This window comes from Mauremys reevesii, linkage group 8, assembly GCF_016161935.1.
Source record: "Mauremys reevesii isolate NIE-2019 linkage group 8, ASM1616193v1, whole genome shotgun sequence".
Classification (NCBI taxonomy): domain Eukaryota; kingdom Metazoa; phylum Chordata; order Testudines; family Geoemydidae; genus Mauremys; species Mauremys reevesii.
In genome coordinates, this window is record NC_052630.1 from 70,914,616 (window position 1) to 70,929,286 (window position 14,671).

At 39.2% G+C, this 14,671-nt stretch overlaps 1 protein-coding gene across 1 annotated transcript in view; it reads left to right on the forward strand.

The window, feature by feature from the left end:
• The window catches only part of OLFM3 (olfactomedin 3), a 125,931-nt gene that overhangs the window by 90,870 nt on the left and 20,390 nt on the right, over positions 1–14,671 (forward strand). Inside the window, exon 2 of the mRNA XM_039485143.1 lies at positions 9,851–9,997. Within this exon, the coding sequence (XP_039341077.1) occupies positions 9,851–9,997 (147 nt within the window). The remainder of the gene's footprint in view (positions 1–9,850; positions 9,998–14,671) is intronic.

Genomic DNA, 14,671 nt, shown 5'->3' on the forward strand with positions numbered 1-14,671 from the left:
TCATTTTACTGCTGCCAGTTTTCTGCCTTCTCTCAAAGTGGGATTTTGGTTAAGAATAAATCCTGTGTCAGATGAGTAGGAAGTGAGTCTATCCTTTCCAAATAACTTACTGTAACTTTTTAGAATAGTTCAACTCAAGCAAATTGTCACAACTGAAATACATTTTCCTAATTCGGTTTCACACCACTCAGATATCCCCAGGAGATTCTCTTCAGAAATTGGATTAATTTGCCTCCTATAATATAGGGTATGCTGCCTCTCAATCTTTGGAAACCTGCCAAACAAGGAGCTTATATATTTTCAAAGGGGAATATTAAAAGTAGGAAGGGGAAGGAGATGGCCGAAGTAATAATAATACATACTGATATATAGTTCTTCTCACCTTCAACGGACTTCACAAACATTAACTGATGGATTCTCATGGCATCCATGATACAATATTAGCCCATTTACAGATAGGGAAAGAGAGGTTAAATGACCCAAAGAGAGTCAGTGGCAGAGCTGGGATCAGAGTACACTGGCTCCCAATCGTAGCAAAAATATTTGCACTCCCAGAGATGCAAGGAGAATGCATTGGGTTCTGAATTCAAAGTCAGTCTTCTCACTCAGAGCAACTGGGGCTGGAAACATTGGCGGTTGCATGCTCAGCCCTGAGGAAAGGAGTGTCTTGGACCTATGTCCAGAGAGCTCCTGTGGTGGAGGGTGGGATGAATACTTACAGAGGAGGGAGGATACATTCAGCCCAAATCTTTTGAAAGGAAGATCACTGTAACAGGGGATCTCTGAAAGGGGAAGGATGAGTAAAGAGAATGGTGTCTTTGTGATCTTACAAGTCCCCTGGATAAATAAGTGTGCAGATGTTGGGCACCTACATTCATATGCCAAGTACAGGTAATTTTAAATACTTTATGAGCTCTATATGTCTTGGAGAAATATGGTAGTAGAAGAAGTGGTTCAGTGTGGTTTATTTGTTTGAGGTTGGGTTGGAAATGGAGGAAAAGTCCACATCAAGAAATGGCTCCAGCTAGAAAATTGTAGCGTTTACTGCTTTTTCCAGTTGTGGAGGGAGAAATTGTAGCTGGCTCATCATCTCTTTTTGTGTGAAGATAGAAGTATGCATCTTGTCCCACATTAGTGTGCAGTAGCATCCGCATGAGCAAAAGATACAGCAGCTCTTTGGACATCAGCAGTGCAATATAAGGAATGGCAATAGGGCTTATATGTTAAGGCAGCACAACCATCCAGTTTGTGGGAAGCCAATCAAAGCTTGTATTATAGATGGTGAAAACTTCCTCTTCTTAGCAGAATGTGGCATAAATAGTATAATAAACCTTGAGTCCACTTGTTGACCATTCCTTTAGATATGGTAGTCATATAAAAATGACCACAAGTTCTTGAAAGATCTATTCCTTTACACATTCTTCTGTAAATATAACTATAATAGACACATCAATGTCAGGCCTTTGGCTTTGGTTATGACCCTTTGGAACCAACCCACTAAAACCAAAGGGACTTAAAGCTGCCTTAATTAGGGAGCTGAGAATCCCCACTCTCCCCATTGCAGGCTGGCATAAAGGTGGCATAGTCATAGGCACTGAAACTAAGGGTCCTGGGGGTGCTACTGAACCCACTGGCTTGAAGTAGTTTCCATAATATACAGCGTTTAACAGTTTGGTTCAATGGCTCTCAGCACCCCACTATAAAAATTGTTCCATCACCCTGGGTATAGAGGGCCTTTTCTGCACACCCTTGCCCCCAGCTTTGATGCCATAGTAAGCCTTCCAGAGGTATGTTAGAACCAGAGGGGTAATCCTGAGCCCTAGGGAAGCATAAGTTAGAACAGCCTTGTGGTTACTCTGTCTGGGTCCAGTGGCTGGCTCAATCTCCAGCTGTCCTCAAGATGCAGGAAGAAGTAGAGGTAACCTAGAGCCACCTTTGCCTCCTCCTTTACTTGACACATTTGAGCATCCAACCCATTGACATTAGTTTTAGTCTAAGGCAAAGCATTTGTTGAACAGAAACCATGTAGAACAAATCAATATACAATGCAACTGACCCACTGGGGCTGATTCTGCATTCATAAATTCTGGTGCAAATTAGGTGAAGCCCAGGGCCGGTGCAAGGATGTTTCACGCCCTAGGCAAAACTTCCACCTTGCGCCCAATCAGCTTAGGTGTTGCAAGCCTGGGAGGCAGGAGTAGTGAAGCAGCCATGGCGTGCTCGAAGAGGAGGTGGGGCAGGGGTGAGCTGGGGCAGGGAGTTCCCCTGCGTGCCGCCCCCCCCTTACTTGTTGCAGGCGGCCCTCCCCGCGCTCCTCTGCCCCAGCTCCCTCTGCCTAAATGCCGGCGGCGACTGGAGCGGCCGAAGATCCGGCTGCTGTGGTCACTGCCAAAGAAAATGGCGCCCCCCAAATTCCAGCACCCTAGGCGACCGCCTAGGTCGCCTAAATGGTTGCACCGGCCCTGGTAAAGCCAGTAGAGTTACACTAGTGTGGAACCAGTGGAACCAAGATCAGAATCAGGCTCATTTCGTTTGAATAGTCAGAATAGGTATCTCATGAGAGCCAATAGAATTTTGTTAAGGGGAGACTAGTTCACATGGCAAAAGTCAAACACAACAGAGCAGAGAGTGTTATTTGTTAGGTAGCGCAAAAACAGTTGTCCTTGGTTGTGCCCCCATCTCTGCCACTGATTTACTGTTCGACCCTGTGCAAATCGCTTATCCTCGTTATATCAGTTTCCCCCATTTGTAAAATAGTTACCTACCTCAGAGAGCATTGTGATTTAGAATTAATGTTTGTACAGCAGTTGATCCTTAGATAACAGACAGGTGAAATCCTGCCCCATTGAAGTTAATAGGAGTTTTGCCATTGATTTAAATGAGGCCAGGATTTTACCCACGCTATCCCATGTGTGTAAAATACTATGATCTTCCACCTAAAAGCCATATATAAAGCCATAAGTGGTATAATGTTTTTTGTAGTTATAATACTTGAAAAAGGGGGCACCAAAAACTCTTCATACTTAGACCTTTTATTATCATGCCTAATAAACAATACAGGGTAAAATTGTCAACATTCAATATTTTATCATTTGTGTTGAAGTGTCTCATAAATAAGTAAACCTACAATTTGCCTCACATTTTAAACTCTCTGTTAATTGTTGTTGATTTGCTGGACATACATCTTTCAAAAGGATTTTTGCTTTAGGTGTTTGTTGCTTTACTAAAACCTCACAGATCTCTAAATGCACTCTTCAGTGAGTAACACTTTTTTCAATATTTTGAAACTTAACATTTTAGCTTAGTGTGCAGTTCCATAAAAGTAGTTAGTATTTAGATGCATGCTATCTCTCTTGTATTTGTTGCTGAGCCTTTGTGCCACAAGGTCCCTCATAAGATTATATAGTAGCTCTGAATGTGTTTTTTCCCTGTATATCTTGATTTTAAAAAGACAATGATTGATTTTCTGTACTTCTTGGTTAAGTAACAGGTTGATTGAAATCATTTTAAGAGCATTTGGGAGAGAGAACTCTAGCATGAATTTGGAATACGAGCTCTGAGAATTTCAAAAGCTTTTCTGGATGTTGAGAAAGCTTAATTCCAGTGAATGCATTCATGAGCTCCCACTCTTCTATATAAATATGTATCTTTTCAATTGCTTTGAGGATTTTTTTCATATCACCTGCCAAAAGTGTTTAAGAAAAATATATTTCCGAGGACGTAAATTTTGAAACAAACTCCAGCATTCACCTTGGGAACAAATACAATATCATGTCTCCTTGCAAACTTTTAACCAAATACTCTTTCAAGTAAATACTGTTAAGAAAACTTGCTCTACCTACCCTCTTTAGAGACATATTCAAAATGCACATACTATACATAACAATTACCCATATTGCACAATTTGTGGTACAAGCTTTTGTTCTGTTATTTCTATTTTATGACTTCCCCACAAATCAGCACAAGCTGCCACTGAATTTAGAAATCATTGTATCACATTAGACAACAGAAGACCCTGAAGCAGATTTAAGGAATCAGTAATTCCCATACCCCTACTTGAGCCATACATCGTTTATTTTCTGTTCCTCTTCCCAAAAGTAGCATAGCTATTGTTTCTTCAGTCACTCTACTTCTGTACTGCTTGTGAACATGTAATAAGAAGCTTTGCAAAGTGTGGAGTTATTGATATTGATAATTTAAGTGACTACTCCAAAATCTGTGAATAGCAGTTTTAGGAAACAATTTCTGAGAATGACAGCCTTTGTGTTTTCCTGGCCTCTCTAATAATCCTTCCCACCATTAAGCGAGATGAATGTAGATACAAAGTACTATATGGCTTAGTGGTTAGTAAAAGACAGTCTGTTGAAGTATCTGTTGGTAAGAGTAGAAGAACAGAAGCTGGGGGAGGCTGTGTGTGTTTTTAATGGATGATTAAATCTGAGGAGGTTGATCTCCTTTCATGCTGTGGATGTTGAGTGCTGCAGTCACGCCTCTCACTGCCAGCCGGCACTAGGATGATAATCAGTCACTATGAAAACTCATTAGCTCCACAGCAATGAGTCCTCCACTGCTCAAGCTTGGTGCTGTTCTTAGTACCATGGCAATGATCTCTAACTGGATGTCCCAAACTCTTCCATCTCTGGTAGGACTAAATACCACCAGACTATCCACTTCAGATACTCTAGTAAGTAGCTCTGATGTGTTGTAAGCCATCTTCATGCTGAACTGATATTTTAAGGGACCACAAGGCTATGGTTTAAGTTGCCTCTTTGTAAATCTCTTTTAAAGCTATTAATCTTTATGCTGTAACTTACTGCATGCTTCTGTCTGGAGACGTCAAACTGCACAGCATTTGTGTGGATGCTACAGACTTACTATACAAGGGAAACTTTTTGAAAAATAGCCTTATTAAGTATTTAAGAACAAACAGCTTCATTTTTTGAGTATGAAATGTTTAAAATATCTAAAAAAATACTTGTTTCTTTAGCATAGATTTATTTCCATATTTATTGTTCCAGAAAATGTATACTGTTGTATTATAGAATAACTGAAAAGAAACCTACAGTCTATCTTACTCTGTAGCATTGCCACAGAGTTTCTTTTCTTAATTTGCAGTACAGTCAAGCAAAGGGATGTCTTTTAACAAGAAAAGAAAATAGGTACTTTTCAGTTTGGCCACAGGACTTTTATGCAGGCTGATTTGGAAATAGTGGAGATGATGAATTATTAGTTAGATTAGTTAAAATCTTCCAGTACTTGTATTTGATGTTCTGATGTCAGTAAATTTTAACACAACATGCCGCAGTCTCTGTTTATGTAGAACTAAAGAAAAAAAGTGTTATTAACTCTTTCTCTGAACTTCTATGTGTAATCTAAAAATTAGATTCATATTTCAATCGGGCAGGTGAACTCAAGGACCTTTACAGTAGCATTTGTAGAAGAGGAAATGGAGTTGGAACAAAATGTATTCTACCAAATATTTGAGAAATCCTATCTGTGTCATTTCAGTGTAAATGAAATCAGAGGAGAATAGTTTACTATTCTCAGGACTGAATTTCAGTTGTAGCTAAAAGTGATTAATTAACTGATCAATATTTAATTATCTGATTGTATGTGGATAGTAAAAAATATTGCATACAAAGTTTTTAATATTGTTAATTTTTAATTCATTGTATTGTTATCCTAAAGAAATGAATTTTTATTTTAGTACAACACCGTGTTAAGGGGTAATGGGGAAATCCTGATTTTTTCTTAAAATATAACTAATTTGCACACTGAACTATATGGGGCATGTCTCTAAATCCTACTGGCACCAACAAGTCAGATGGGTCCCTTAATCCAAACATACATTTGTGCTTGACTAGCTGGAACACACACAGACACACATATATAATTATATATATAATTTGCAGATCAGATCCTGAGCTAGTGTAAGTTGACGTCTTCCTTGACTTCAAGTGAAGTTCTGCTCATTTAAACCCACTGAGGCTCTGGACCATAGCATGTAGGCTTTGTTATTACGCTGCTTGCTCTCATTAAGATGGAGCAACCATACTTGTTTCATGCCTTAGTGAACTGTGAGGTTATAGAAGTGTCAGTGAAGCAGGCACACAGGGATAAAAGCCTTATATCCGAAGCAGAACAGCCTTGTAACATTCGTATGGTGGAAAATAATCATATTCTGTACAGTGTCATAGTCAAGAGAAGTTCTTCTGCTTTATCCATCTTGTTATAAAGTCTTCTTATTTCTATGGCATGTAATTTCTAAAATGCAACATTATGAGATAAGGCCCTATATACTGTGAATTCAGTACGAATCCTTGACACCTGGGCATATATTGCCAACATATCCTCAGAAATCCATCAACATACATGAGCAATCTGCAGTTCAAATTGAATCTTGCTATGTATAAAACTTTCTAAATATGTTTCCACAGGCCACACAAAATTTGAAAAATTGTACAAGAGAGAAAGGAAAAAACCTCCTCATCTCCTTTACATTTAACTACTTCTTTTCACCTGAGCTGAAAAGGGGGGAAAGATAGGACCAAATTTACTGCTGGAATAACTGTTGAAGTCGGTGGAGTTATAACAGAAGAAAATTTGGCCCATAGTGTTTATACACAACTAGTCCTAGGAATTATACGTATTGCAATGAAATGCATTTGCCCAGACCGTGGAGACAATGAACATAGCTATAATATTCTTATTGAAATATCTGGTAGTGGAATTCTATAACACAGCTGCCTTTATTCTAAGATAACATGAAATATTAGCTTTTGTAGGGGCTCCTTTCTCTTTCCATAAGATCGTTAAGAACTAACATGAATATTTTTGTTTCTCCGCTTTTGAAACTTGGTTATTTCTTTTCTCGTCTGCTTATTAAGACCTGTCAGCAGTAAGCCTGCATTTGGGGTTTGGATTCAGCAGCTTTCATAAGATTTTGATGCCTTCTAGCTCCTTCCCTGGGAAGCAGAGCATCTTCTGCTTGAGGGTGGGATTAAATGGGAAAGAACAAAAAAATAATGAAATAAAAGTTCAGGTGTGTGTAAAAATCACTCTCACAGTTATAGATAGCTAGATAGATAGATAATCTCCATCCATACCCTCTCATGACAGCAACTTCTTTCCTACTGAATGAAAACAGAATACAGTAAAGCAATGGAGCCTAAATTTAGAGTAATATATCATCATTCATTTAAGCATAGATAATCAATCACAATGCACTTCTAGTATGTGCCTGAGGGTTTCTCATTGTGATAAGTATACATCACAAGTGTAGAACAGCTCATTTAAAAAAAATCGAATGGCAAATGCTTTTATGTTTGTACAAGTGTCTCTTCATCTAACGCCACATTGTAAGGAAATTTGTGCCTAGGTAAACATGCTTTTTGTCAGGAAATGAGATTGAAATATGTGATTTCAACACAACATATAAAGGACTGTTTGGACAATTCAACCTGGATTACATCCTTTTTACTATAGACTAGGCCTGATTCTGGTGTCTCATCCATTTTACACTGGTGAAACTTTATTAACATAAATGGAGTAACTCCTGAGTTTATACCAGTATGAACTCACAATAAAGCCCAAAGATTGCCGTGTATCTGTACATTAGGAGTAAGTATTCCTGTGCCTCAGAAGGGATAGGAACTAACATTGGATTCTGCAGATATTCCTAAACTTTGACATAAACTTATGGTTTCAGTACTGTTATATGACATCATTATCTGGGTATGAGAACTATGGAAAATCATAGAAGCCACCAACCTAAAATTAGCTAACATTGTAAGGGTTAACTGCTTTGACAAGCCTGAATTGTTCAAGCTTACAATATTACTTGCTATTCAAAACCAATTTAAATTGTCCCTGCAGCTGTAATTTTGTTTAGATTTTATTGTTCACCATCTCTTAAACTAGATTCCTTGTGCTCTAAAAAAATAATGGTTAGAACATCATAAAACTGGCATGATTTAGCAATGAACCTTAGATAAGTCTTTCTAGCAAACCCTAAAGCAAGTTCAACTGTCTTGCATTTACAATCTCTTTAAATTACAGGCTTTTATTTTCCTAGCAAAACAGGGGAATATTACAGTTTTGATCTTTCAATTGATCTGCTTTCTTCAGTGACCCCAGCAGAAATCCCTTGGAAGAAAAGAGGTGGTTCTCTTTTCTTGTATTAAGATGAAATGCAGAGAAGAATCACCAAGGGAATATTCTTTCACCTTTTATTCTAAAGTCATTCTAAAGAGATACTGTATCTGCCCTGTAGTGATGAACTATGCAATGGCTGACTTTACTTAGGCCAGTAAGCATCAATATTAATGCTTGCCAGTTTTAATAATTACTGTTTGCATTGATGTTAACTACGTTTTTATAATATAACTGCTGACACACATACACTATGCGAAAATGAAATTATTCTGGGGCAGCCATTAGCATCTGAGCTTTGAAATCAAGTAGCCAATACTGTATTTGTTAGGCCTGGTCTACACTGTGGGGGGGGGTCGAACTAAGGTACGCAAGTTCAGCTACGCGAATAGCCTAGCTGAACTCGAACTACCTTAGTTCGAACTACTCACCCGTCCAGACGCCGCGGGATCGAAGTCCGCGGCTCCCCCGTCGACTCCGCCACCGCCGTTTGTGGTGGTGGAGTTCCGGAGTTGACGGAAGCGCGTTCGGAGTTCAAACTATTGCGTCTACATTAGACGCGATAGTTCGAACTCCGAGAAGTCGAACTCTACGCGTCGACCCATCAGGTAAGTGTAGACCTACCCTTAGATAAATATAAAAAGAAGAAAGCATAATTTTATCTTGACTAGTCATCTCTAAATCCAATACTCAAGAACGTTACTTCTATTAACAGATTTAATTATATCATCTGAAATTCCTCCATCAAGTTGTTTTATTTCCTTCCTTCATCTTGACTTCTGTAAATTTCTATATATCTTATTAAATGCGTGTCAACCAACTCTTTCAATCTATCATATAATATTTAGGGAAATAGGCAGATAAAGCTTTGGGATGTTCGCCACCACTGGAAAAACAAAAACAAAAACATAAAGTCTCAAAAGAATTTTTGAGTGTTACCATGACTGCTGAAAGCAGAATGTGCTAGGAATTTCCAGCATACATTACAGTCTTAATGACTAACATTGTTCCCTCTCATCTAAACTAAACAGATTCTTTGCTGTACTTCCCCAAGGCTTCTGTATTGCTGTTGGTGTTTATAGCTATGTAACTGCAAGGCTGTTTTTGGTGTACTGCACCTTTAAAAGTAAAGTGGGCCCCCTCTAACTTGTTTTTAGGCCTGAGAGTTGATCAGCATGGATACCGTTACTGTGCTTTCTCATGGGGACTTTATATTTGTTCCTTTCTATCTTGTTGCTTCCCTTAATTTAAAGTAAAAGTCATCCAGTAAGAAAGGACTTTTTTTTTGTTTTTTCATGGAAACTATAACACCTATCCACAAGGAATGAAATCAGTGCACTTTTGTTGAATCATAAGTACAAAACTGTTCACATCCAGACTGAATATGATGACTGCAATTAAGCAGGGCTGTCAAACATTTCTAAATAACTATTAACAAGGAGTCAGGTGTAATGGAAAACTTTGGAAAAATGCAAAATTACCAATCATCCATTAAGGGGATAATAAAAGATAACTAAAAGGAACATCATTGTGAACGCATATAGTATGTAACTGAGCAAGCATATTTTCTTAGGTTTAATTCCTTTGTGTGTGTATATCTATATAGAGATAGATATTTTGTTTTAAAGCATTTGAAAAACCAAAAGGTCATTCATGAATATCACTCTCTTTGCCTTTGCTTATTGTTTTATTACTATAGACTCAAATTAGCCCCAAAGAAGGATGGCAAGTGTATAGTTCAGCCCAAGACCCAGATGGCCGATGCATTTGTACTGTAGTTGCACCAGAACAAAATTTATGTTCCAGAGATGCCAAAAGCAGGCAACTTAGACAACTGCTAGAGAAGGTAAGTCTCCCAAATGTATTCCTTCTTTTTGTCCACTGAGACTTCCTTAGTAATCTGCTCCTTTCCCTCTTTAAAATCATAAATAATACAGCATTCAATGATTATCTAACAATATTATTTCTCTGTTTCCCCTTCCCAGTTTTCCACCACTAATCACACTTCATCTGGTTTCTTTACAAGACAGCTCTGCTGATCCGTTATTTGGTGTTGCTGCATCTTAATGCTGCATTTTTTCTCTTGTTTCTTCCTCCCAGATTTATTCCTTTAAGAGAACTGAGTACCATAGTTTATATGTCTGTATCAAAACAGACTGGCCATCATAAAATTAGCTACAAATTCCAGTTCAAGCTAGCTAGAAGCACCAGGATTCAATCTGGTGCCCACATCGCCATCATAGGAGGATTTTGAAGCTCATTCCCTTGAATCACACCAACAGCTTGTTCAATGGTTTTGCTGCCAAACAACTAAAGAGTTTTACACCTCAGATTTATTCACAGCTGCATGTAAATTTAACTGATAAAAGCTGATTTCTATTGCATAAGAAAATGAGGAAAAACTGCAGCTATGACACCCCTGAGCCACTGTAACCAAGTTCTGTTTACTGTAGAACAAATGGTGATGCATACCCTCTGAGGCCACGGAGAGCATTAAAGGCAGATAGCAACACCAAATATTGAGCTAAAAACATATTTGTTCAGTCTGTTCACAGACATTTTTGGAGTATTAACTCACTTTAGTGCCAATATGGAGCCAGATCCTGCAGGCCTGACTCAGGCAAAACTCCCATGGACTTCAGTGGGAGCTCGGCTTGTGTATGTAACTCAGGGCCCATGCCATATCATGTGACCAAATTCTGTAAAATTATAGCATGATCTCATGTTCAGGATGGGCTTAGAAGTTGACATGAAAGATATAGACGGGAACTTTATGCCATCATTTCTTAATCCACTTCAGCCCCCCATGCTGCTTAATAGTCACCAATAAGCCATTGTCTGGCCATGCCAGAAGAAAGATAGAAGGCTATGGATGTGGTTTAATTAGATCATAATTTTATTCATTTAAAATATCTCAGATTAGCCAGCAATAAATAGTGAGGTGCATGTCATCCTCATTTCCTTAATCATTTCTACATAAATCCCAACCTGCTACCAGCTGTCTCATTGCTGGGACTCAGCCACCCTCCCCTCCTTTGAGATGAAATGGGACTGTAAAAGGAGAAGGAGTCAGTTCCTCTCTGTACCAGATGTAGATGTCCCAACGCCCCCTTCTCAGCTTTCTTAAAGGGGGACTAGAAAAAAGAGGAGGGTCAGCATGCTGCTGTACAGGACAGAGGACCTTCAAACCCTGCTTTCCTTAGCTCCCTTAAGAGATGCTTTTCTTCAAATCATTTTCTAATCCAATTTATCCATTAACCATATCTCCTCCATACCAAGTACCTGCCCTGGATGTCTGCCATGAGTTTTACATACTAACCCCCTCCCTGCTCTGCCCCACTGGTTCCCAGACCTGCTGTGTGGAAAGTGAAAAAAACCCACTCCACCTTGGCCATTCTGGAAGTGAGGGAAAAATTCCTTCCTAGCCTCCAAGGAAGAGGTGCCTAGTGTAATACCCACAACAGGTCATGAGGAAACCCCATCCTTTTGCACTTTTCATGGGTGGCTCGGTGAGTGCTGCCATTCCAACCCGGTAAAAGATGGCTTCTCCAGGGCTGCATGGCTTCTGGTCAGTAGGAAGAGCAGTGACCCACCCCAACCTTGCCCCAGCTACTTTCTGCCCTTCCTGTTAATCACTGTACATTTCCCCCTCTTCCCTACTACCCACATAGTAGAGGAGCCCTTAAAGAGGAAATACCCCTTTTCTTCCAGCCAGACAGACAAGGCCCTCCCCTGCCACATGCAGACTGCAGAGAACACATTCCACCAGCCAGGGATCAGTGGAGAGCAGCAATGCTCCAACCACCTTTGTTTTCCCCAGCTAAGCACATGGTGTGTCCCTATGCCAGCTCTGATGGTTTATGTTACTCTGGGATTCTTCTAAATCTGAGAAAATCCCACCTAGCTAGATTAAGGGGGCTTTTCACTTACTCTGTGGTGCAGGAGCTGTAGCTGAGGCCTGGCCTGGGCCTCATTTCTTGGAAGATAGAATTTGGGAGGTAACCAGATCATTAGGCTGAAAAACAGAATGTCTGGACCATCTAAGATAAGAGGGAGAACACCCAGGGAACCATTTACTAGGAACAAGATTACAATGAATGAGGTAGGAATGTAGAGATGAAGTAAATAGGAGGTTGAGCATGGACAATGCATGGACAGTGTCTGCTGCACAGGAACTGGTTCCTGCAAAGTAACCAAGCCAATCCAAAAAGGTCTGATGCACTGTATAGTAAATGCAATGAGATGTGTAATGTATATAAAGGAAGAGAGTTTCTGTGTAACTTTGGAGCTGCGATGTACCCTGCATCCACACCCTCCCCTCCCCACATTTGAGCTTGATCAGCTCAGCTTTAGAGATGCTGTATGACAAACAAAGATACCTGAGTCACAAAGTCTGGAGTTTAACTGAGTTCTTGGGAAGCCAAGTGGAAAGAGGTCTTGGAGGGAATCCCAACAGGAGCTACACAAGCATCTGAAACAAAAGATTAGGATCAAACCCAAGAAGAGTTTAGAGAACTGCTGTCAAACCTAGACTAACGCTTCAGCTGTGCTGCTGTAAGGTCTCACATGTAGCCACTCTTTGCTGCAGGAGAGAGCTCTCCTGCCAACATAATTAAACCACCCCCAACAAGTGGTGTTAGCTATGTTGGCAGAAGAGCCTCTCCTGCCAACATAGCACTGTTCACTCCAGCATTTTTGTCAGTTAAACTTATGTCAGTCAGAGATGTGGGTTTTTTTTCACATCCATGACTGACAAAAGTGGTAGTGTAGACAAAACTTTACTCTTAACATTTCTATATGGACTCACTTGTGTCTCAGGTCCCCAAACTGAAGTATGTTAATAATTAGACTCTTAAGTCTCATTTACACCAGTATAAATCAAAAGTAACTCCATCGCTGGAGTCCATATAAGGCACCAATCTAAAACCAGTGTAAATGAGATCAAAATCTGGCTGGTTGTCATTATACAGTGTTCATATTAACAACATATGGCTGCAAGCACACTCCGCAGCTGGGTTGTCTCATTCCTAGAAGTTTCACAGCATTTCGGAACAGACATAAAAAATTAAAGCCATCTCTCTAAAGAAAGGCCAGCTCTAGAGTCTCTCTTTGTTAGAGGAGGTCCTTTCAGGTCAAGGTTAAGGCACAGTGATGAAGCAATGTAGACAGCATGTGCTGGCATGACCCATGCTATACCTATGTTGTTGATAAACAGAGGACTTCATTCTCCAGAGCTCTTACTCTGGCATGTTTCCCAAGCATTGAAATACTCATAAATAAGGTTTTTATTCTTTTTTTTTTTTGAAGTCCACAGCACCAACCCTCTCACAATTAGCCCTTTGATAATTTGGGGTCTTCTACGTGGAGACTTAAGCTCTACAACTTATTTTCTTTCACTGAGATGATGGCAAATGTGGGTACATAGCATTCTTTTACTACATCAATAAAGCCACACATTGCTGTTTATTACACTTTCTGAGGAAAAGTGGCATCTGGCAAAGTGAAACATTTCAAGTTTTATCCTAGCTCTGAAAGGATTTATTTTGTTGGTTTCAATAATTAGAAGGAGCATAAAAGACGATAAAGATGTGGATATATTCCATTAACAGTACTTTCTAACAAAAATGTGTATGGCTGATTATTGCTGGTTAATCTACACTGCTATCAACACTATTTTTAAGGCATTTTTAACTAGGCGGTAGGTTAAGTAAAATCGAACTATATCAGATCCACAACATGTTACAGCATCCTAATAACCAGATGCAGTATGATACAGTTGTCATCACAATGGGGTGCCAATTGAAACTATGGATTATACACATTAGTGAATGGAAGGAATATCAGCCTTTTCTCCCACCTCCATTAGATTGGATGGACAAAAGAGGTTTTGCCTGAGCAAGTTCTGAGTAAGATCTTTAAGATTGGGCCTAATGTTTTCTAGTGGTACTTCCCTCCTTCCCCCTCCCCCATTTAGTGTGCATGAGTTAAAGTTAATTTTGGCATAAAATTATTGCACATGCAAAACTCTGTGAAAAAACAACAACAAAATGTTCTGCTTCAGCTTCATGCCTGGAAATGTATCACCTTTTCCCACATATTTTGTCTGATTATTATAAAATTAACACTTATGAAAGATACCTAAAGTACACACAAATTAAAGTTGTCCTTGTCTTAAAGATGGAAATGGGCTATCTTTTGTCCTACATATGCTTAATCAGTTACTTAAAACTCATTTCTTTACATCTTTCAGTGATTTTTTTTCTATTAATGATTTACAGTTGAATAGATTTATTTTATTTCTACTTATAAAACTATAAACTATCACATATCCTACAGTCTGGCCACCTGTTATATTGCTGAATTGTATAATAAAATCTCAAATGTAATGCATTGCTTTCCACCCTACCAAACACATACTAACAATTAAAATAATGATTTCCACAGCAAACAACAAAAACTTTTACAACTCTCTACCCATCCCCTCCTCAAATGGCTGGAGGAAAAGTTGTGCCTTGCAGCA